Genomic DNA, 23,886 nt, shown 5'->3' on the forward strand with positions numbered 1-23,886 from the left:
GAATAGTTTTTAATACATTTTAATTAAAGTTGGAGCTCTGTGATGGAATAATTTTCTTTATTTTTATTGTTATTATACATTGATGTGCCATTTTCTGAATGAATGAGCAATGTACTTTAAATGAATTTCCATATGGACAATAAAATGAAATGGAATGGTTTGCATTGTTCTTAACGGGTTTTGCATGTAAATATCTATTTGGCTACATGGGTGATTTACTGGTGGCTGTTAATAGTAGAAAACAAAAGCAACACGTCACAGTGATTTGGTGATGAAAAAAAGATCAGTCAGTTGTACTTGATATATATAATATCGTGAAATGAAGATTTTTAAAAAATTGTATAGAACAAAGAGCCCAGTGTAGGAAGCAGAATGAATTAATTGACTTCGTAAAACATTCAAATTTACATTTAGCTTGAGGTTTCTTTGTCACATTCACATTTGTTATAATTTATTTGTCCATAATCTGCTCTGTGCACTGAGAAGGTGGAAAATTAAGGCTTGGAGGACTCCATAGGTATTGTGGGGGAGGCCAGATCTTGTGTGGAGAATATATGTGTGGAAAATTAGGTGTGACTGAGAAGTACTCTCAAGAACTATTAGCTGTTACATAAATTGTAAGGCACAGTACTGTGGTATATTACTGATACTGATGTTGCTTGTTTTCTAGAAACCCGGGCTTTTAATATGGGGTAGGGTGGTGGGGGCCATCTTCCTCAAAATCCAAAACTGAATGGATAGTAATCCAATTAATCTGTAGCACATTTGAATTGATTTGCTCTCACAACCTCTGTTCTGCAGCTAACTATTATATTCCGTTCATTTTTTTCTAAATTAATGATTTGCTCTGACACAGGAAAAAATGCCATAAGTAAGCCATTGCTCATTCTTTTAATGCATTGACTCTGAAATGTGATTATCACAGTTTCTCAGTTATCTCCCGTTGCGACAATAATGCTCCATTTGTATTGTTGCCTTTCAGTAGCGTGGGAGTCTAGATGGAAGTCCTGTGGGAAATGTTAGGATTGTGAAATGCTAAAATCCTCTAAGGGGGTCAGAGGCATTCAGAGTCATCTCTTGCCTTCACTCGGCAATGTCGTCAGTCAGTTCTGACTTGATGGCTGTAACTGATAGTTGCGTCAACTTTGTAGTTATCACAGGCATGGGAACAGCTCCTGGTGAAGTAGAGCTGTGTGCAACAACCCACCCAGGATCAGCAGCAGGCTTGTCTTGGTCTCTGTTATTTTGTCCACAAAGGGGCTGTTGGATTTTCTCTTGGTTCTTCTCCTGATTATCTCTGCAATGCTTGCGTGCTCTTGCTGGTTTTTCTGCCCTTGCAGGACCGCACTTTGCTGCCTGGGAAAGATAGCTTCTGCAACAACTAAACAACACATTAAATAATTGTTAATATTCATTCTGAAAAAAAATTAGTTATTTTATATGGTTACATACTTATCAAAGCGCAGATCAATAAAAAGTAAGGATTGCTGGAAACATGAAACGCAGTAATTACTATTAGTGCGCAGAAGATCCCTGAGCGTAATGAATATGAACTAGGTTATTGATGGCCTTCTACTTGTTCTCCCTTTGTACTCTATACCCCTTTGTACAACTCCCTTGCTGGCTGATAGGATTTTGATGCTTGTCAATGTGTCAGTCAAGTCACCGTATTCACATAGTGATCCAAATAAATGCAACAAGAGGAAACAAGCATGCAATCTTGGGAAAATACCTATGTTCTATATAGTCAGGAATCTAAAGTGATACCCCATAAGGCCATAAGAAACAGGAACAGGAGGAGGCCACTCAGCCCTTTAAGTGCGTGCCACCATTCAATAGGATCACGATTGATCTGACATTCCTCATGTCCACCTTCCTCCATTTTCCACATAACCGTGATACTCCTACTAAACAAGAATCTATCTCAGCCTTAAATATAAACAAGGACTCTGCCCCCACAGGTCTCTGTGGAAAGGAGTTCCAAAGATTCACAAACATCTCAGAGGAGAAATTCCTCTTCATCTCAGTTTTAAATTGGTGCCCCTTTATTCTGAGAAGATGTCATCTGGTCTTACACTCCCCCTGTGAGGGGAAACATTCACTCAGCATTTACCCTGTGGACTCTTAATTCCGGACCACACAAGTTTCAGTTCAAAGATAGACACTTTATTTCTGAACAGCCAGCGAGAGATCCTGGGTGACACCAAAGGAGTATCGGAGCCTTCTTGTGGTGGCACCCCTCGACAATTCCATGCAAGCAGTACACTTTATATCTTGTTTGGCTGTGACTAATACAAAGGCCTTAACATTACATGGCGAATTGCTGTTACATTGTTAAAACAGGTATTTCTCGATCTTACAATGACTAGTTATTGCTACCTTCCTGTGACAAATATTGAATTGAGCCTGTTACTGTATCATTCACAATCTTGCGTTAATAAATAAGGATGTAGATTGTAATCCAGTATTGTTCTCATTGTTGGTCTTCACATACCCTTGTTAATAGGTAAGGAATATGTTATTAGGAAAAGGAGATAGTTAATAAGATCTATAAGCAGGGCTGACAGTATTATTCAGGGAAACAAAGTATTTTTGCCCAGGGCTGGGAGCAAAACTCACATGTATGGCTCCAGACAATTCCTCACAGTGATTTCCGGCCTCGGCCTGCCAAAGGGCAGGCACATAGTCAAACATTATGGTAAGCCACTAGGATAGAGGTTTTTTAACTGTTGAATTCCCAATGTTCCAAAATATTATGATAGGCCATTTTAATAGAATTTTTGCTGTTGAATTCCCAAAACTTTATCAACACTGTCAAGTTCATTAAGATCACCTCTCACTCTTTTAAACTCGAGTGAGCCGAGTCCCAAACTGTCTTAGCCTGTGCTCATAAGACAATGTCTCCATACCAAGGATCATCCTATTGAACCTCTCTCTGAACTGCCTCCAATGAAATGATATCTTACTTTAAGTAAGGGGACCAAAATTGCTCCCAATACTCCAGACGTGGTCATACCAGTAAGGTGTACAGTTGCAGTAACTCACCTCTATTCTTCTACTACAACCCCCCCCCCCCCTTGAAATAAGGGACATCATTCCATTAGCATTCCTGATTATTTGCTCCACCTGTGTGCTAGTTTCCTGTCTGCCCAAGCGCCTTTGTGTTGCAGCTTTCTGCATTTTTTCTCTACTTAAATAACAGTCTGTTTTGTTCTCCTTTCCAATGCACATGTTGCAGTGGGCCACAACATAGTACCTTTCTCTTCCTATCTCACCATCTGATCTCTCCTTGTGTTGCCTATCCCACTCTCCCTGTGCTACTCACAACTTCTAAGCTATTTCTTTTATTGCCAATTCCTCTCTAACTTATTTGTTCTGCTTTCTGTGTATGTGTTCTTCTTTATCTCTTTACCTCTGTTTGTAATATTTATACTGTCTTTGTTCTCTCCTATCCCCTTTTCACTTCACTGACTGCTCCACCTCCCGTGTGATGGTGAACTGTAAAAGCTCTCTCTTTCTAAGTCTATGATAATGGAATAAAGTATTCTGCCCACTTATCACTGTCTATAAACTGGAGAATTAATTCACATGCTCAGATGCATCACATGCTAACATCTCATCAACAGTAAAATTACACACATCTCTTCTGATATTTACTGGTTTTTATCGAGTCATGGAGTCATAGAGATATACAGCACAGAAACAGACCCTTTGGTCCAACTCATCCACGCTGACCAAAAATCCCAACCCAATCTAGTCCCACCTGGCAGCACCCAGCCCCTATCCCTCCAAACCCTTTCTATTCATATACCCATCCAGATGCCTTTTAAATGTTGCAATTATACCAGCCTCCACCACTTTCCTCTGGCAACTCATTCCATACATGTACCACCCTCTGCGTGAACAAGTTGCCTCTTAGGTCTCTTTTAAATCTTTCCCCTTGGTCTATTTATCTTATCTGTGTCCCTCATGATTTTATAAACCTCTATAAAGTCACCCCTCAGCATCTGACGCTCCAGGGAAAACAGCCCCAGCCTATTCAATCTCCCACTATAGCTCAAATCCTCCAACCCTGGCAACATCCTTGTAAACCTTTTCTGAACCCTTTCAAGCTTTACAACATCCTTCCACACCATTCCACACACGCACCACCCTCTGCATGAAAAAGTCGCCCTTTAGGTCTCTTTTATATCTTTCCCCTTTCACCCTAAACCTATGACTCCCCCACCCCAGGGAAAGGACCTTGTCTACTTACCCTAACTATGCGCCTTATGACTTTATAAACCTCTATGAGGTCACCCCTCAGCCTCCTGTTAAGAATCCAGTGACAAAAACGTCATTCAATGCACAAATTAAGAAGAAACTGTAACCACTTATATTTCACCAATAAAGGAAAAAGATGGCTTTATTATAAACTATTGTACAACTAAGCCCAAAGGAGACTGTACCTTGTACAATGCACATGTTGCAGTGGGCCACAACATAGTACCTTTCATTCCCTAAGATTCAATTGTAACTTAGGTGGGTGAAATGTTTGTTTCTTAGAAAGGCAGAGCCACAATATAAAGTCAACCCTTAATCCCACATAAAGTAACAATGGTGGCATTAGAAGGAAGGGAGGGATCCTTGCTATTTAAGATTTAACATGGAAGAACACTTACCTCAGAACTGATTTTGGTGGGGGTTTGGGGTTTGGAGGGTATGGTGGGGAGTGGTTGTGGAAATTCATTGTAAATTACTGCAACATTGCAAAATGGACAGTATTGTAGCAGTAGCCTTTTACACAACCTGCTCTTTTTTCCCTTTACTCTGAATGGGAAAATTGCTATCTCTGTCAGAGACTTCCATCAATTGATCGACATTTGAAACAGAAAAATATTTACTCCTGTGAAGTTTGGGAGCCCCTCTGAGTGGAGTCTTTAAGCCTATTTTTCAAACAGAGTGGAGAAAGATTTATTTGACATCTAGCTCAAGGTGTTTTTGAGGCTGAAACAATAGATAGAAAAATAAAAAACGTCTCCGATTCAATATGACCTCTAGAAATAATGCTATGGAGTATAAAAGTTAGGAAAGTAAAGAGTTAAAGTGAGATGTTAAGGTGCACCAGACCAAAGAATGTTTGTAGTCAACGTAACGTATATGAAGCTCTCCATTACATGAAATAATTCAATATCATGGCACTTAGTTCTTTAACAAGCCTTTCAGTTAGAGAAAAAAATGCCTTTGAAACCTACCAATACAAAATGGTGATGTCTGCTTAAAGTTCTTGCCTCTGGCACAGCAGTACCATAATATCTTTATATAACTACAAATTATAACTAATTAACATGCTTTGAAATAAGTTCTCCAATTTACCACTGCAGGTACGATCTCCACAATGAATAACAATTACATTTATGATTTTTAGGTACTTGGGAAAAACTATTTGCTAATTAATCCAATTTACATTTGCACAACAGGGTCAATTTGCATAATTTAATACACTGACCACATAACTACAGTGAATATAATTTTTAAAACTCAAACCACTCATCCCAATTATTAGTGAAATTATGCAAGAACTTTTCACAGACAGTATTATCGCTTCATAGAACAAAGGAACCATATAAACATCTGACCTCTCGGTTGCAAATGACATAAATGGATTCCTCCATTTGTTAACTGGATAGCATGCAGTTTATGACTGTACTATTTTTCTATTTTCATAATATATTTATGCATCCAGAAGGTTGATATGATACGTGTAGTGTGTAGGTGCAGAGAGCTAACAGGCATTCTGCTGTTATGTCCTATTTGCTTCTCATTTTCAGCCCACACTGGGGGCGAACAATAATGCAGACTCAGTATCAAATGTAGAAGTTTATCCCTGTTGGTACTTGGCTTTTTGATCGGCAAGTCCTTTGCTGTGTCTTTTTGTGATGAAACTGGGTCCCACATGGCCTCAGGTAAAGATTCAGAGGTACCTGGGTGACATTTGGCCCTTCGACATGTCGTGTAGACCCATTAGCACATGGATGTGACCTGGCACGCTTGAACCAAGCAGACAGCTAGGGATGAATAGCTCTACTGCCTTGTGGACATCTCAGAAAAGTTGCAAATTAAGGAAGTAAATCAGGACAAAAAAAATCAGGAGTGGAGTTGGAAGTGTCCTCCAGCAACTCTTGCAAAACAGCACCAAATATCATGCTTTGCACTCTTTGGACGCAAATGTGCAAGTTGTAAGGGGGATCGTGACCTTAGGGCAGCTTTATGTCTCCAGAGGGCATTGCAGTTTTCCTGCAGATCTTTAACACAATGTAGGAGATAGCGGTTACAAGAAATATGCCCAACTTGAATGGTGTAGGAAACATATGCTCTGATGCTTTAAACTGACCCTTAATGTTGCAAGTCTTTCACTGGAAGGTGTTGGCACACCATTTCAATGGATAATTGCAGCTTAGATTTCCTGGTCAACAATCTGCAGAATCCATGACACCAGGAAAACTACAAAACAAATGGAAAGAAAAAAGATGCCAATTCTTTGACAGGCAAGTTAGAACATCAGGACCACACGTACAGGACTGGCAGGTGACCTACAACCGGTCAGTAATATGCATGAAATCTGAGTATTGGCCATGAAACTTGATAGGTTGAACATAATTTAGTTTCAATCCAAGGGACCAGGCTTTCTGGGAGAAAATTACTGAAAGAGAAACGTTGCATGTTCAGCTGGAATGGGAAGAGGACATGCATAAGTGAAGCTTTGCTGTGAAGAACTCGCTAGTGTCAATGAAGGAATCCCCTATGAACAGGTCAGAATATGTTCCCTCTTTTTGCCTCTCAACTCAAACTGAGACAAACCTCAAGAATATCTTTGCTCAAAAACTGGGCTTCTATGAAGAGCTGGACTCTGTGAACAACAGAATCCCTAGGACAGAAAGAAAAACAGAAATTGCTGGAAAATGTTTGGCAGGTCTGGAAGCATCTGCAAAGAGAAATCAGAGTTAATATTTCAGGTCCAGTGATTTTTCTTCAGAATGGTAGACTGGTGCCCTAGGACAGAACATCTTTAACTACAGGGAGATTTCAAATTTAAGAGGAGGAACCAACAATGGGGCAAGAATCTCCTGTAACAAACATCATGAGCAGGGAGAAATAAACATGACTGGACAGAGACTAAATGAGCTTTTCTGTAATTAACACCTTCCTTATAGAACAAACCAAGCCGTAAGAATTTACAGAATAAGGCTAAATTAAAACTGAGATGCAAAGGACTTTCATCTTTCATAGAATAGCAAATGTCTGGGATACTCTACCACAGAGAATTGTGGTGGCTACATCACTGAGCGATATTTAAAGAGGAGATAAATGGATTTTTGAAATATTGGGGAGTTGATGGCTATGCTAAGCTGGCAGGAAAGGGTAGTTAAGGTTTGGTCTGGATCAGGTTGAATGGCGGAGCAAGTTGAGGTACCAAATGGTCTACTCCTATTTCAATGCCCTTTGGTTTTTACAAAGTGTCCTGGTGACATCCAAGAACAGGGCACTGACACCAGCTACATCAGATCATTAGCAAACTTGATTCTCTGAACATCATTGTGGACACATGCACTCACCACAGTGTACTCCCTGATGTGTTTTCATGTGAGAAGTCCCCATTTGACAGGTTTTTCAGACACAGCAGAAATCAACACCCAGATAAAACTAATGTTCCACGGTTCAGTTGCATAGTATTCTCTATGATTCCCACACAGTGTAGAAGCAAAATGAAATCAGTTTGAGACTCTATATACAATACTACACACTCAGCGTATGGAAAACAAGAACAGGAAAATGCTGGCCGATTTGAGGCTAATATCAGTGATGGATCCTGTTACTGACACTAAGCTATCTGCTTTTGCTCATTCCAAGAGAGATTCAGGTGACATAACTAAGAACTCATTGAAATAAAGTCCAACAGATTGCTAGGGAGTGCACCAAATGACTAGTAGTTATAACTCTACTAGAATTTCCAGATGTATTTTGACACAGAGAATGAATAGCAATGTGTATGAAGAGATTAAAAAGGAACAGGCCCATCAGCAAAGAAAATGGTTCCGTTGGATACAATGGAAGGAGTAGTCATTATTGTCTGTATTAAACATTTAAGCACCACCTTGAATTGCACTCTGGGAGATCAATGTCACTGAGGACACAAGACATAGCAGAGACAGCCTATCGAGATATACAACTGTCTTATAAAGTGATTAACTATCTTGCCACAGGCAAAGTTCTAGACGCTATTATTACACTGCCTGAACACATCAAATTGGGAAACTGGAATCCTGTAGCATTAACGTAAATCTCCGACTCTGCTGGAGAGAGGGGCGATGGGTGGGGCAGGGCTGCAGATTATTCATGATATACAGATTACAACACTATGCAAGAACAAGGGTGACTACGGCATTTGTAACAGCTCAAGGTATCTACCTGCTACGCATCTTGGTGAAATTATTTGCCTGTGTAGCCTTTGTCAAACTGAAAATTTTGGCTGTTTCCTCACATGTTAAACATGAACCTTACTTTTGATAAGTTTTAGCCTGAGCTCCAGAACCCATGATAACTGTGTTTTTTTCTTTGGGAAGATATTGTAGGAAGTTACATCTCCAGCTTCAAACTACTCGATATTACCTTGAATTGAGGTAACACCTCAATGAGGCAACATCTACAGGAGGGAAGAAAACTGAAAAAAAAAGTATGAGAAGAACAAAGGTAAAAATATTACCTTTTCACAGGAAATGACAGCGTCTCAAATACTTCAGACATTGCTGCAGGTGATGTCTCCATCAATGAGCTATCTAGTAGCATGAGATATAGAAAAGAAAAACAGTTAACAAAAGTGTTCACTTGCATTTCTCTGAAGGGTTACTCACTGAGGAAATTAGTCTGTAATAATAATCCATTGTAAGAACCGGTTCATGGGGAAAAATCAGACATAGCCACTGCATTGTTACTGTGAGCTCACTGGATTTGTTAGTATCAGCCAGTATAAATAACAGTATAAAAGTGGAGGTGCTGGTGTGTTGGACTGAATGTGTAAAGTTAAAACTCACACAACACCAAGTTATAGTCCAACAGGTTTATTTGGAAGCACTAGATTTTGGAGCACTGCTCCTTCATCAGGTGGTTAAGCAGTGGCGCTCTGAAAGCTAGTGCTTCCAAATAAACCTGTTGGACTATAACCTGGTGTGATTTTTAACTTTATAAAAATAAAGTTGCTGAAGTCCTACTGACTCTAGGGCTGCTTCCAATGTCTCTGAAAATACATAGAGGCAACCACCTTCTAATGGCTGAGCGGCTAAATAGTCCACTCCTGTTCCTAAATTTAGCGCACCAGCTCAGATAGCAAACTTATTGTTCTCACATATCAGGATCTGGTTAGTATGTGGTTATGTTACTGGACTGGCATTCTAGAGGGCCAGATTAATAACTCAGAAGCAATGAGTTCAAATCATGACAGTTTGAAAATCTGAACTACAGTTTTTAAAAGATTCTGAATTGAAAACTAGCATTGTTGAATATCTTGTTCTTGGTAAATGCAAACAAAGCTGAAGAGCAGTCAGAGGAATTGGACATAGAATTTTAAAGAAGGCATCTTCATGTTGTTACGATATTGACTTATTGAGATATCTCCTGCATGTAATATTGTGCTACTTTATCCATTACATCACTATTTCTTTAAGCATATATACAAAACATTTTACTTATGTTGTGCAACACATTATCTTCACAAACTAACATTATACTCCCAAAACATTCATCAACAAAAGCGACAACAAAATTGTTGGATTGTTATAAAAACCAAAACAGTTCACTAATATTCTTTAGGGAAGGTAGCCTACCATCCTTATCTGCTTTAGTCTACATGTGACTCCAATCTCGCACATGTCTGGTTGAAACTTAACTGCCCTTTGGGATGCCAGAATGATTTGGTTAAAGGTGAATGTCAGCTACCACCTTCCCAGGGTGGTTGAGGATCTAACAAAGTAACATTCATTGAGAAGTGTCAGGAATACATATCTATGTTTAAAGACTACGAGAAGCTGGAATATGAAACTGTCTGGACATCTGATGGAGATGAATGCATGCAAGCTTAAGACCTTTTTTATGTTTTTTACAGGGCATGTCTTCATTTTTACATGAAAAATAGTGTTTCATTCACCAAGGGTGGAGGCATGTTGGTTCTACACAAAATCACAGAATCATTATTGTGTAGAAGGAGGTCATTTGGCCCATTGTCTGACTCTCTCTCTCTTACATTTAGGGTCCACCAGGAACTAGAATATGAAACTGTTTGGACATTCTGGGTTTCATTTTGTGAGATGAGACTTACTGGACAATATTAAAAAATTAAGTAACATTGGAAAGGAGGCAAGCAAAACTTTTAAGAGAGCTAAGATATGAACTTTATGGCCTTAATTGGGAGGTAAACTTGGTTTGGAACAGAATTTGCCTATGTGTTGAAGGTTGCTTGGTAATACTGTTCTGGAGTTGGTTCCTGTTTTTCAGCACCTGAAGATGGAGTTAAAAAAAGACTTCCAAAGTAATCAGTCAGCAATTCTCTCCCTGCTGAAAGCCTTACATCAGGACAAGCTGCACAAATATCTCTCAGTGAATTATTTCGAGGAACCTGAGAAAGTTCCAAAATATTAGTATCTCTGACGACACCATGAACTGTGAAAGCCAAGTTGTTACTTATTTTAAAAGGCCCAAATCTAATTGACTGGCATCTGAACTGATATCTCCACTGAAGATTTTACATCATTCTATAAAAGACATCATTTCCATCTTGTCAACAGGAAGTTTGGGGAACTGCAAGAAATCATCCCATTTTACCCTTTGAGTTCAAACATTTGATCAATAGGGATGGTTTTGTTCCCTTTTGCAATAAAAAAAATCATCTTTGCATGTTATTTTTTCTTGTTTGCCACATGAATGTATTTGTTTGGGGTCAACAGAATATGGTTTAATATTGGAACATAGGGAATAGAGCTTAGTTGTTAACTAGCTTTCCCACTTGCTTGAAGAACAAGATTAATTTATAATAAGCACATAATTTTTGAGTTCATTAATAAAACCTTTTGAAGGTCTCGTTTGTTCTGGATAAAATAGTCAACTTGGTGATTTTTATGATTGAATCAGAACAATTACACCAATGGTATGGCTTATGGATTAGTGCAGCTTGATTACTACAAGCGTATTGTTCCTGTTAGAGTCATAACACAACGTAATATATACCTACTGCAAAGTGTAAGCTCCATGTGCTTTGTAGTTTGCAACATGTAATACAAATACCAAGAAGACAGAGTCCACTGAGTCAAATTTCTTGAAGTTTATGAACAACACTATTTATTTGACTACAAAATCACAGACTTTGACACATAGTCTTGGAGTTGTGCTTACTGATGCTACAGTACATAATATATGCCTAACTGACTAAATACACTGTTTCCATTACACAAAGGTAGGGACTGAGAGTGGGGAGGGTATCTTTGTACCAAAACATCATGTATTGTGATGTATGTCTTAAAGATACAGGGCTGCATGCCTTAGTCTTGCATTAATACAAGATTTCCCTCCTCTGCCTTTAGAGACTAGGAACCCTTTTCTGGAAAACAATGATGCCCAGATTTATAAATATATAGTCTCTTATACATTCAGGTAAAGCGCTGGTGGACATATAACACAACCAGATACAATTGTCATAATTTTGCAGTGTGCTACATGCTAAATATTAGTGCAGATGGATGTGTATCATTAGATGTGTGGTAGTTACCTGCCATGATATTTTCAATGCCTGAGTCATCATCCTGTATGACAGGTCTCCAATCATATGCAGCTTGGTTCTTTACAGGGCTTGACTCATTAGAAAGTCATATGGCCTAGGTTGAACATAACAGTGTAACATCTTTCCATGATTCAATGTGTTTGCGCAAAATTCTCAGAGTTTGTTCTAGTTCAAGTGGGTCAAAACTAGGGGCCATACTTTTAAAGTGAGAAGAGAAAGATTTACAAGGACCTGAGGGGCAATCTTTTCACATGAAGGGTGGCTTGCATACCAGAGAAAGTGATAGATGCAGGTACAGGTACAAAATTTAAAAGACATTTGGAGAGTTCCATGAATAGGAAAGGTTTAGGGGGATAGGGGCCAAACCCAGGCAAGTGGACTAGTTTAATTTGGGAAACTTGGTCGACATAGATGAGTTAAGCCATGCTGTATGACCCTATGACTCTGTGATCCTGCTCTTGTATTATTTTCTCCCTTCTATCTAATAAGGCATTTTGCATATGTAGTTGAGCGATGAGATTGTGAAAGGGAAGAAATGTGAGGATCTGTTTCTGAAACCCGAAAGTGCTGGTAGAGATGAGCTGTTGACTAGAGCAGGACCACATAAATGTAGCATCGCCATACAGAGGACCTGGCAAGTTGCTTTAAATTTATTGTTCATGGATACTATAGTATGAACAGTGCATTTTGCGAGACCATTCAAATGAGGGCAGAGAGGAGAGGATGTAATCTGTTGGACGTTCCATTTTCTACATTAGGGCTGTGTAGCGTACTACAAAATGTTGTCGGACACAATTTGTTGAGGTACACTGAACATACTGAATATGGTAGTCAAACCTCAGCCAGAAGGGCTGAGTGGATGGTCCATTGCAGCCTCCTCCAATAGTCCCCAGCATCAGAGACACTTGTCCTCAGCCAATTTGACTCACTCCATGTGATAAGAGAAAGTGAGGACTGCAGATGCTGGAGATCAGAGCTTAAAAATGTGTTGCTGGAAAAGCGCAGCAGGTCAGGCAGCATCCTGAAGAGGTGGTTGAACAGTTCATCCACTTTACTAACACCTTCCACCCCGACCTCACATTTACCTGGACCATCTCAGACTCCTCCCTCCCCTTCCTAGACCTCTCCATCTCTATCTCGGACGACCGACTCAACACGGACGTATACTATAAACCGACTGACTCCCACAGCAACCTAGATTACACCTCCTCCCACCCTGCCCCCTGTAAAAATGCCATCCCATATTCCCAATTCCTTCGCCTTTGCCGCATTTGCTCCCAGGCGGACCAATTCCAATACCGAAGAACCCAGATGGCCTCCTTCTTCAAAGACCACAATTTCCCCTCAGGCATGGTTGACGATGCTCTCCACCGCATCTCCTCCACTTCCTGCCCCTCCACCCTTGAACCCTGCCCCACCAATCGCCACCAGGACAGAACCCCACTAGTCCTCACCTACCATCCCACCAACCTCCGGATACTTCGGATCATCCTTCGTCATTTCCACCACCCCCAAACGGACCCCACCACCAAGGATATATTTCCCTCCCCTCCCCTATCAGCGTTCCGGAAAGACCACTCCCTCTGCGACTCTCTTGTCAGATCCACATCCCCCACCAACCCAACCTCCACTCCCAGCACCTTCCCCTGCAACCGCAAGAAATGCAAAACTTGTGCCCACACCTCCCCCCTCACTTCCCTCCAAGGCCCCAAGGGATCCTTCAATATCCATCAGAAATTCACCTGTGCCTCCACACACATCATTTACTGCATCTACTGCACCCGATGTGGCCTCCTCTACATTGGGGAGACAGGCCGCCTACTTGCGGAACGTTTCAGAGAACACCTCTGGGACACCCGGACCAACCAACCCAACCACCCCGTGGCTCAACACTTCAACTCCCCCTCCCACTCCACCAAGGACATGCAGGTCCTTGGCCTCCTCCATCGCCAGACCATGGCAACACGACGCCTGGAGGAAGAGCGCCTCATCTTCTGCCTAGGAACCCTCCAACCACAAGGGATGAATACAGATTTCTCCAGCTTCCTCATTTCCCCTCCCCCACCTTATCTCAGTCCCAACCCTCAGACTCAGCACCGCCTTCTTGACCTGCAATCTTCTTCCTGACCTCTCCGCCCCCCCACCCCCTCTCCAGCCTATCACCCTCACCTTAACCTACTTCCATCTATTGCATTCCCAACGCCCCTCCCCTAAGTCCCTCCTCCCTACCTTTTATCTTAGCCTGATTAGCACACCCTCCTCATTCTGAAGAAGGGCTTATGCCTGAAACATCGATTCTCCTTCTCCTTTGATGCTGCCTGACCTGCTGCGCTTTTCCAGCAACACATTTTTAAGCATGTCTTGAAGTAGAGTTCTGGAATAATGACTTGTTTGCTTTTGAAGATTATATTCTTAGAGAGTCCAGGTTTGTCTTTGAATAACCAAACTGACCGTAACTGGCTGAGAACTCTTTGGATGTGTTCATGCACCCGTTGATGATAATCTTCTTGAGCTCCTGCAACTAGACATCATTTGAAGTAACTTTCTGAAACTGCACCACTTGGCTGTGACCAAAATGCACAAGGTTGATGTTACAGTCTGTAATCTTTATGATTTGGAGATGCCGGTTTTGGACTGGTGTGTACAAAGTTAAAAATCACACAACACCAAGTCCTGGGCCTCCTCCACTGCTAAATCCTAGCCACCCAATGACTGGAGGAAGAACGCCTCATCGTCTGCCTTGGGACCCTCCAACCACATAGAATCAATGCCGATTTCACCAGTTTCCTCATTTGTCTTCCCCTCACCTTATCCCAGACTCAACTCGGCACTGCCCTCTTGAACTGTCCTACCTGTCCATCATCCTTCCCATCCATCCGCTCCACCCTCCCTCCGACCTATCACCATCAGCCCCACCTTCATCTACTTATTGCATTCCCAGCTACCTTACCCCCAGCCCCACACCCTCCTACTTATTTCTCAACCCCCCCCCCCCCTTGGGCCTGCACCCCGACAACCCAGGATACAGCCTGACCAACTGTGCTTTTCCAGTGCTACACGTTTTGACATTATCTCCAGCATCTGCAGTCCTTACATTCTCCAGGTTGGTTTCATTACATAGACAGAATAACTAAAGGTGGGGCTAGTACCTTTAAAATGCAAAAATTACATGTTGTGACATCTTGAAAGTATAGGCCTGTTTGGTTTGGAATCCATGCCATAATGCGACATTGCCAGATGACTGGTTTCATTTTTGCAATTCGTTCATGCAAAATATTCAGACAAACATAAACATCATTCAGTGCATCTCATGCATACTTCTAGTTAGGTGCACATCAAGCCGTAAAAAGTAAAGTCAGCATAGTCCTGCTCTCTCATTAGAGAGATATAACTGGTGGTGGTTTAACCTGAGATTCACTGTGTCTCAGGCAAGGCCTGTGGTTGAGAAGTCATGGTAACCTCAGCCAGTCTGGGAATTGAACACATGTTTTTGGCATCACTCTGCATCACAAACCAGCCAACTGAGCAAACTGACCCTCCATCATCTGGGGGTAACATATAACTGAACATTTAGATCTTCCAAAGGTTTCCGCTTTAACAGGTGACAGTTATCACTGATTTAGATGCAAGAAAGATATCCTAAGCCAAGATTATTCCCTATTTCTGGCAGCTACATGTGGACATATAGCATGTGTAATTTAGTTCATCAGAGAATATATATTTGAGCCTTGTCTGACAGCTAAGCTCATTGAAGGTATCGATAAGTTGATCACGTAAACTGAAAAGTGGCAAATCTAATTCCTGTTCTCTGCAAAACAACATCTGAAAAGGCAGTGACAGGCAGCTATAGTTAGATCACAAAATGATTTAGTGCACAAGTTAGACATTTGGTCCCTGTAGTCTGCACCACCATTCAATAATATTCTGGCTGACCTGATTGTGGGCACTATCCACATTTCCACATAATAACCTCCAATAACCTTTGAATCCCTTTGTTAGTCAAGGTTCTATCTACCTCTGCCATAAAACCATTGAGTGACCCCAGTCTCTGCAGAAGAGTTCCAAAAACTTACAAAATTCCAATGAGATAAAAAAACCCTCCTCATCACGATCTTAAATGGGAGATAGCTCATTTTAAAGCGGTGCCCTCTAGTTTTAATCTCTCTCATAAGGGGAAACATCATTTCGACAGTCTGTTACATCCCCTCAGGAACTGAGATGTCTCAATAAAATTCCCTCTCCAATAGATACAGGAATAGCCAGTTTAATCTTTTCCCATAAGATAGCTCCTCCACACACATCCCCCCCAGTCACAAGTGTCAGTTGAGTGAACCTCCTCTGAACTACTTGTAATACATTTACATCCATTCTTAAATAAGGAGACCAAAACTGTACACATCTCCAGATGTGATTTCACCAGTGTTCCATACAATTGTAGTAACACATCACTAATTTTATATTCCATTCTGCTTACAATAAATAATAACCATTCATTTGCCTTCTTAATCAATTGCTTCCCTGCCAGTTAACTCTTTGTGACTCATGTACTAGGATACCCAGAGCTTTCATAATTCTTTTTTTTATTTCAAAAATATACTTTATTCATAAAATAATTTGATGGCCTGTACAATTGGTCCCTCCTGTACAATTGGTCATGCCATACATACGTAAACATTTACATACAGAGATCAGAATTTATCATTTGTATACACAGATCTGTGCGTTTTTCAATCATATGGCCATATATTTAGCTGAGGTGTCAGCAAAGCCCAAATGACTACATGGGCCCCCTGTTCTTCTTAGGCAGGAAGATGTTACACGATGGTCTTTCCCCACCGCACCTTGGCGGCAGCTGCCCCTAGTTTCAGCACGTCCCCCAACACGTAGTCCTGGACCTTGGAATGTGCCACTCTGCAACACTCAGTTTGGATCAGCTCCTTCAGCTGGAAGATCGACAGGTTTCGGACAGACCAAAGAGTGTCTTTGATCGAGTTGATGATCCTCCAGGCACAGTTGATGCTCGTCTCGGTGTGCGTCCCAGGGAACAGACCGTAGAGCATGGAGTCCCGCGTCACTGCACTGCTCGGGACGAACCTCGACAAACACCACTGCATTCCTCTCCAGACTTCCTTTGCCTAGGCACATTCCAACCGGGTCCTCAGTATTTTTTTCATTTCAAAAACATACTTGATTCATAAAATTATTTGGATCTCTATACAATTGGTCATGCCATTCTTGTGCACACATTACATTGTTTTACATACAGATATCGAGGTTTATTTTTCCTATATACAAGTCTGTCCGTTTATTATCCAGCTCTTCTGCTGAGGCGTCAGCGGAGACCCAATGACTGCGTGGGCCCCCTGTTCTTCTTAGGCAGGCAGATGTTACACGGTGGTCTTTCCCCACCGCGCCTTGGTGGCAGCTGCCCCAAGCTTCAGCGCGTCCCTTAACACGTAGTCCTGGACCTTGGAATGTGCCAGTCTGCAACAGTCAGTCGGGGTCAACTCCTTCAGCTGGAAGATCAACAGGTTTCGGACCGCCCAGAGAACGTCCTTCACCGAGTTGATAATCCTCCAGGCACAGTTGATGTTCGTCTGCATTCCTCTCCAGACTTCTTCTGTGTAGGCACATTCCAGAAGGAGGTGTGTGACAGTCTCGATCGCCCCCGTAGCCGCTTCGAGGGAAATGTGCGGTGCGGCTGAGAGTCCGGGCGTGCATAAAGAATCTCACAGCAGAGCCCTTCTCACCACCAGCCAAGCCATGTCTTGGTGCTTGTTGGAAAGTTCTGGCAATGAGGCATTCTGCCAAATGGCTTTGACAGTCTGCTCAGGGAACCGCTCGATAGGATCCGCCCTCTCCTTTTCCTGAAGGGTCTCAAGAACACTACATGCTGACCACTTGCTGATGGACTTGTGGTCAAAGGTGTTTTTCTTCATAAACTTCTCAACGAAGAACAGATGATACGGAACGGTCCAACTACTCAGAGCGTTCCGTGGCAGCGAGGCCAGGCCCATCCTTCGCAACACCGAGGACAGGTAGAACCTCAGTACATAGTGACACTTGGTGTTTGCGTACCGGGGATCCACGCACAGCTTGATGCAGCCACACACAAAGGTGGCCATCAGGGTGAGGGTGGCATTGGGTGTATTTTTTCCCCCGTTGTCCAGATCTTTATACATCGAGTCCCTTTGGACCCAGTCCATCTTTGATCTCCATATAAAATGGAAGATGGCCTGGGTGATTGCAGCGGCACAGGTTCTGGGAATAGGCCAGACCTATGCCACATATAACAGCAATGACAGTGTCTCACACTTGATGACCAGGTTTTTTCCCACGATACTTTTCTATTTTTCTTTCCAAAGTTGACAGTCTTATAGTTCCTAACATTATGGTACCTTTTTCAAATGTTTGCCCATCACTTAAACTATCTCTATCATTTTGCAGACTCTTCAAAAAAAGTGTGTTCTTCAAAACATACTGCCCTATCTTTGTATCCTAAGTAAATTTGGCAATGTATATCCAGTCCCTTTATCCAGATTCTTTATGTAGATTGTAGATAATTGATCCCCCAATGCTGTGGCACACTACTTGTCAAAACCTGCCAACTTGGAAATGATCAATTAAGCCCACTCTCTACCTTCTATTAGCCAACCAATTCTCCATGCATGCTACATCTACACCTTGCACTCTTATTTTGCATAGTAACCTTTATATGGCATCTTATCAATTGCCTCCTGAAAATCGGAGGACAGTATATCCAGTGGTTCCTGTTTATCTATGTTGCTAGGTACTTACTCAAAGAGCTCTCATAAATTAGGGCAAACATGATTTCCTTTCCATAAAAGCACATTGATTCTGCCTGATTGTATTAATTTTTTCCAAGTGACCTGTTATAACCTCCTTAATAATACATTCCAGCATCTTCCCTATGATAGATTCTAGGCTAACCAGCCAGTAGATTTCTGTTTTCTGTCTCCCTCCTTTTTTGTACAGTTAGGTTCTGCAAGTCCTCTCATCATTTCAGCTGAAGTAGTGGAAAGATAATCTAGTGTGCCCAGATTTAATTCCCATCCCATTGCCTTCTTTAGATTTTGAATCATGTGGAGAACAAATGTAGAGGAGACCCATGGCCCAGGGAACTTGCCTTGGCAGGAGTCAGAAGCCAAAATACAAGCAAGAATATTTCCTCCTCCTTTTGCAATCAATAAGCATTCTGGATAGAGCAACTGGTGCCAGAATCTTTCTTCCTTTTATTTTTGTTTTTCAGAGGAGAAGGCACTCCAGGTCCAGCTTTTACAAAATAGTAGGCAATCGACAAATTGCTCAATTTAGGCTTTGATAGTTTGCCTACTCAAGATGTGCAAATTGTGGCAATCAACTGGAAAATATTTCTGCATTTAGAATCAGAGAAAAATACTTAACCCAGTGGAATTTCAAAAATGTCTTGCTCGAAAGTAATTTTTAATTTTGCAACTTACTGATTAACCAGATGGTGTGAGGGAGCTGAGTTAACCTGGACTTGTGAAGTGCAATGACCTACTAAAATTCACAGGTTAATGGATGTGTGAGAATTCAGCTCCCACGCACTGCCAAAGTCTGCTCCAAACCACATCCAATATCAATGCTCATTAAAACTAGCAATGCTCTCCCTAAAGAAAAGATAGAAAATTTCTTAGTTATTGGTAATTTTGTATATTTTAGGAAGGGGCTTTTTATTCTGCTGGTTGGTGTCAAACATTCTGGACTCAGCAGAGGTGTGATATATGGTCATGAATAATCCAACTGGGCAGTGCTGGCAACACACTCTTACTGTTTTGAAATGTGTGAAGCTTGCCTAAAAGCTGCAAAAAAAAAATGCAAATACAGTGTATCTTCTACATTTTTTTGTGTTCATTTCTGAGATGTGAGTGTCACTGGCTGGCCAGCATTTATTGGTTGCCCCGAGGTGCCTTTGAGAAGGTGGTGATGAACTTGCTTCTTCAACTGCTGCAGTCTACCTATTGTGAGTTGGCCCACTGTGCCATTAAGGAGAGAACTCCAGGATTTTGACTCTGTGACGCTGAAGGAATGTCAATATATTTCCAAATCAGTTAAGTGAGTGGATTGGAGTGGATCTTGAAGGTGGTGGTGCTCCCATATATCTGTGGCCCTTGACCTTCTAGATGCATTTAGAAGGTGTTATCTGAGGACCTTTGATGAATTTCTGCAGTGCATCTTGTAGATAGTACACACTGTTACTGAGCGTCGGTAGTGGAGGCAGTGGATGCCTGTGGATGTAATGTCAATCAAGTGGGCTCCTTTGTCCTGGATGGTGTCAAGCTTCTTGAGTGTTGTTGGAGCTGCACTCATCCAGACAAGTGGGGAATATTCCATAACACTCCTGACTTGTGCCTTGTAAATAGTGGACAAGCTTTGAGGAGTCTGGAGTTGGTGTTACTTGCTGCAGTATTCCGAGCCTCTGACCTGTTTTTGTAGCCACTGTGTTTTTGTGGCAAGTCCAGTTGAGTTTCTGGCCAATGGTAACCCTCAGGTTGTTGTTAGTGGTGGATTCAGTGATGGTGACACTATTGAATGTCAAAGGGTGATAGTTAGATTGTTTTTTATTAGTAATTTTCATTAGCTTGGCATTTGTGTGATGGGAACAATTCTTGTCACTTGTCAGCCCTAGACTGAATCTTGTTGCATTTGAACATGGATTGCTTCAGTATCTAAGGAGTCACGAATCATGCTGAATATTGTTCAATTGTCAGAAAACAAATTCACTTCTGACTTTATGATGGAGGGGAGGACATTGATGAAGCAGCTGAAGATGGTTGCTCCTAGGACACGACTCTGAGGAACTCCTGCAGCAATTTTCTGGTGCTGAGATGACTGACCTGCAACAAACATGACCATCTTCCGAGCTGCCAGTATGACTCCAACCACCGGAATGTTTGCTCCTGATGCTCATGATTCCAGTTTTGTTCAAGCTCCTTGATACCACACTTGTTTGAATGCAGCCTTGAAATCAAAAGCTGTCACTTTCACCTCACCTCTGGAATTCAGTTGTTTTGTCCATGTTTGAACCAAGACTGTAATGAGGTCAGGAGCTGAGTGGCCCTGGTGGAACCCAAACTGAGCATTGCTGAGCAGGTTATTGCTGAGCAGCTGCTTCTTAATAGCACTGTTGATGACCCCTTCCATCATTTTACTGATGATCGAGAATATTCTGATGATGTGGCAATTGGCTGGATTGGATTTGTCCTGCTTTTTACGAACAGGACACACCTTGACAATTTTCTACATTGTCAGGTAAATGCCAGTATTGTAACAGTACTGCAAGAGCTTGGCTAGAGGTATGGCAAATCCTGGACCACAACTCTTCAGTACTATTGCCAAATGTTCTGGTTGCTCTGTTTTAGGAAGGACACTATTAAGCTGGAGAGGGTTCAGAAAGCATTTATCAAGATATTGCTAGGAATAAAGGGTTTGAGATATAGGAAGAGGCTAGGACTTTTTCATTGGAGTGCAGAACTCCATGAGATTGAGGGCAGAACTTATAGAAGTTTATAAAATCATGAGGGGTACAAATAAGCTGAATGGCAGTGACATTTTGTTCGGGTGGGGGATTTCAAGACTGGGGAGCATATTTTTAAGGTAAGAGGCGAAAGATTAAAAAAAAGAAAGGCAACATTTTACACAGATGGCGGTTCATGTGTGGAATGAACTTCCAGAGGAAGTGGTGGATATGGGTACAGTTGTCACACGTTAAAAATATTTGTATAAGTACGTGAATAAGAAATATTTAGAGGGATAAGGGCCAAGTGCAGGCAAGTGGGACTAGTTTAGTTTGGGACTATGGTAGGCATGGACTGGTTGGACCAACCAGTCTGTTTCTGTGCTGTATGACGCTATGACTCGATGTTGTCAGGGCCTGTAGCCTTTGCAGGATCCAGTGTCTCCAACTGAATTGGCTGAAGACTGGTATCTGTGATGCTGGGGACCACTGGAGGAGGCTGAAAATTGGCACTTCTGGCTGAAAATTGCTGTGAAAACTTCAGCCTTATCTTTTGCACTGATATGTTAAATTGTTTTATCATTGAGGATGGGAATATTTGTGCAGCCTCCCTCTCCAGTGAGTTGCTTAATTGTGCACCACCATTCACAACTGGATGTTCCAGGATTGCAAAATTTAGATCTGATCCATTGTTTGTGGGATCACTTAAGTCTGTCTATCACTCTAGTTGACAATACCCCCACCACCACCACCACTACCACCACCAACTATTTATTTGCGTTACCACCACAAATAGATTCTGGGCAATGAATTGTCCAATGCAGCAGCAGCAATAGAAGGTAATGGATAAAGTTTTCAGGAACAGAAACTATGGCCAAATTCTATGTGATTCTTTCTTCCAACCTGGAGCCAGGTTCCTCCATGCTCCCTGACAATGTCAGGAGACTCTCTGCATGTCAACTAACCAAATCACTAAGCAGTTTGACATGCTTATCCATCAGTGTTGTCCTGAGTGCTGCCCCGGTAAGGTCTCAAGCTGCATCTGTTGTAGCTGAACCTGTCTCTGACCTCATCCACTAGTGAGCTGGTAAACAAACCAACTCTTCCCCAGGCATGACTGCAGCCCTCTTGCTCTCAAGGTAACTCACCATGTGCAGATCCCAGCTCTATACTTTCTTCCAAGGCAGATACAGATGAAAGGTCGCAAAGCTGAGATGTTAACTCTTTTACTGAGTCAGCAGGCACTGCCTTTGCTGCTGAAATTTAATTGCACTTTCAGGTTTTCTTTCAGATTTGCACATCCACAACAGCTTGCTTTTATTCAGTGCCTGTAACAGAATTGGCATCTTAAGAGTCAGGTAAAGAGAAAGGGCCCGCTGAAATGTTTATTTTATCCTCTCTCTATCTCATTTCCTCCTCAGGTTGCTATGGCTACTTGCAGCAGTTCTTAGCTATCTGAATGAATGAGATTGGACTGTACACTTGGTGTGAGAAAAGTGGGGCAGGTTGGAAAGGAAGAGGTCCAAGGTCATTGTATCAGTAGCTTGCTCATCACGTTAGACAGCAGAACTACAGTATGCTGGGAGTTGAAAAGGAACATGTTGTTATCCTCAATGTTCAAGCTAATGCCAGACGCCACAGGTTTCATCACAGATAGCCTCAAAGAGAGAAGCACTACTGCAGGAATGTAGGAGCATAGCCCCTCAAGCCTGTTCCAACTTTCAATAAGATCTTGTTTGATCTGTGGCCTAACTCCAAACGCTGACTTGAGCCCATATCCCTTAATACAAATTTGTCTATCTCAGATTTAAATATAACAACTGAAATAGCATTGACTGCCAATTGAGGAAGAGAGTTCCACTATTCTTTGTATATCGAAATGCTCTCTAATACCTCTCCTGAATGGCCAGACTCTCATTCTTAGCCTATTCCCCTGATTCTAGAATCTTCAAGCAGTGGAAATAATCTTTATGATACACATTTATCTGCCCTGTCTTTCCCTGTTTATATCCTGAAGAACTTGATTAGATCACCCCTGAACCTTCTAAATTCTAGAGAATAAAATTTTAAGTTTTCTAATCTCTCCTCATGACTTAATGTTTGAAGTCCATGTTTCATCCTTGTAACCCTGTGGACTCCCTCCAGGGCCAAAGATACCTCAATTTAGGGGTGGTGCCCAGATCTGCTCAGTGTGGTCTAACTCAGGTTTTGTATGATTGCAGCGTAACATTTACATCTTGATACTCTAGCCCTTTAGATATGAGGGCCAGTAATCTATTAGCTTTCTTAACTATTTTCTGCACCTTTTGTGGCATTTTGAAGAGCTATGCACCTGAATTCCAAATCTCATTAGACATCCTTTGTATTTAACTTGGCATCTTCTGAAAAATCTACTGTTTCTCCCTGGTTTTGACAATGCTTACTGTCTGAAATGGATAACCTCACACTTGTTTACATCAAAATCCATCTGCCACAACTTTGTTCATTCAGCTAATCAACTATTAACCTGTTGTAATTTTACACTGTTGTCAACATTGTTTATAGTGCTGTCCGATTTTGTGTTGTCAGCAGGTTTAAATAT

General features: G+C 41.6%; 1 protein-coding gene across 1 annotated transcript in view; it reads right to left on the reverse strand.

The window, feature by feature from the left end:
- Window positions 1–564: 564 nt before the first annotated feature.
- The window catches only part of LOC140481772 (uncharacterized), a 561,406-nt gene continuing 538,084 nt past the window's right edge, over window positions 565–23,886 (reverse strand). Inside the window, exons 12-13 of the mRNA XM_072578304.1 lie at window positions 8,744–8,816; window positions 565–1,381 (exon numbers count right to left, since the gene is read on the reverse strand). Of these exons, the coding sequence (XP_072434405.1) occupies window positions 1,084–1,381; window positions 8,744–8,816 (371 nt within the window). The 3' untranslated portion in view covers window positions 565–1,083. The remainder of the gene's footprint in view (window positions 1,382–8,743; window positions 8,817–23,886) is intronic.

The sequence above is a fragment of the Chiloscyllium punctatum genome, chromosome 10, assembly GCF_047496795.1.
Source record: "Chiloscyllium punctatum isolate Juve2018m chromosome 10, sChiPun1.3, whole genome shotgun sequence".
Lineage (NCBI taxonomy): Eukaryota > Metazoa > Chordata > Chondrichthyes > Orectolobiformes > Hemiscylliidae > Chiloscyllium > Chiloscyllium punctatum.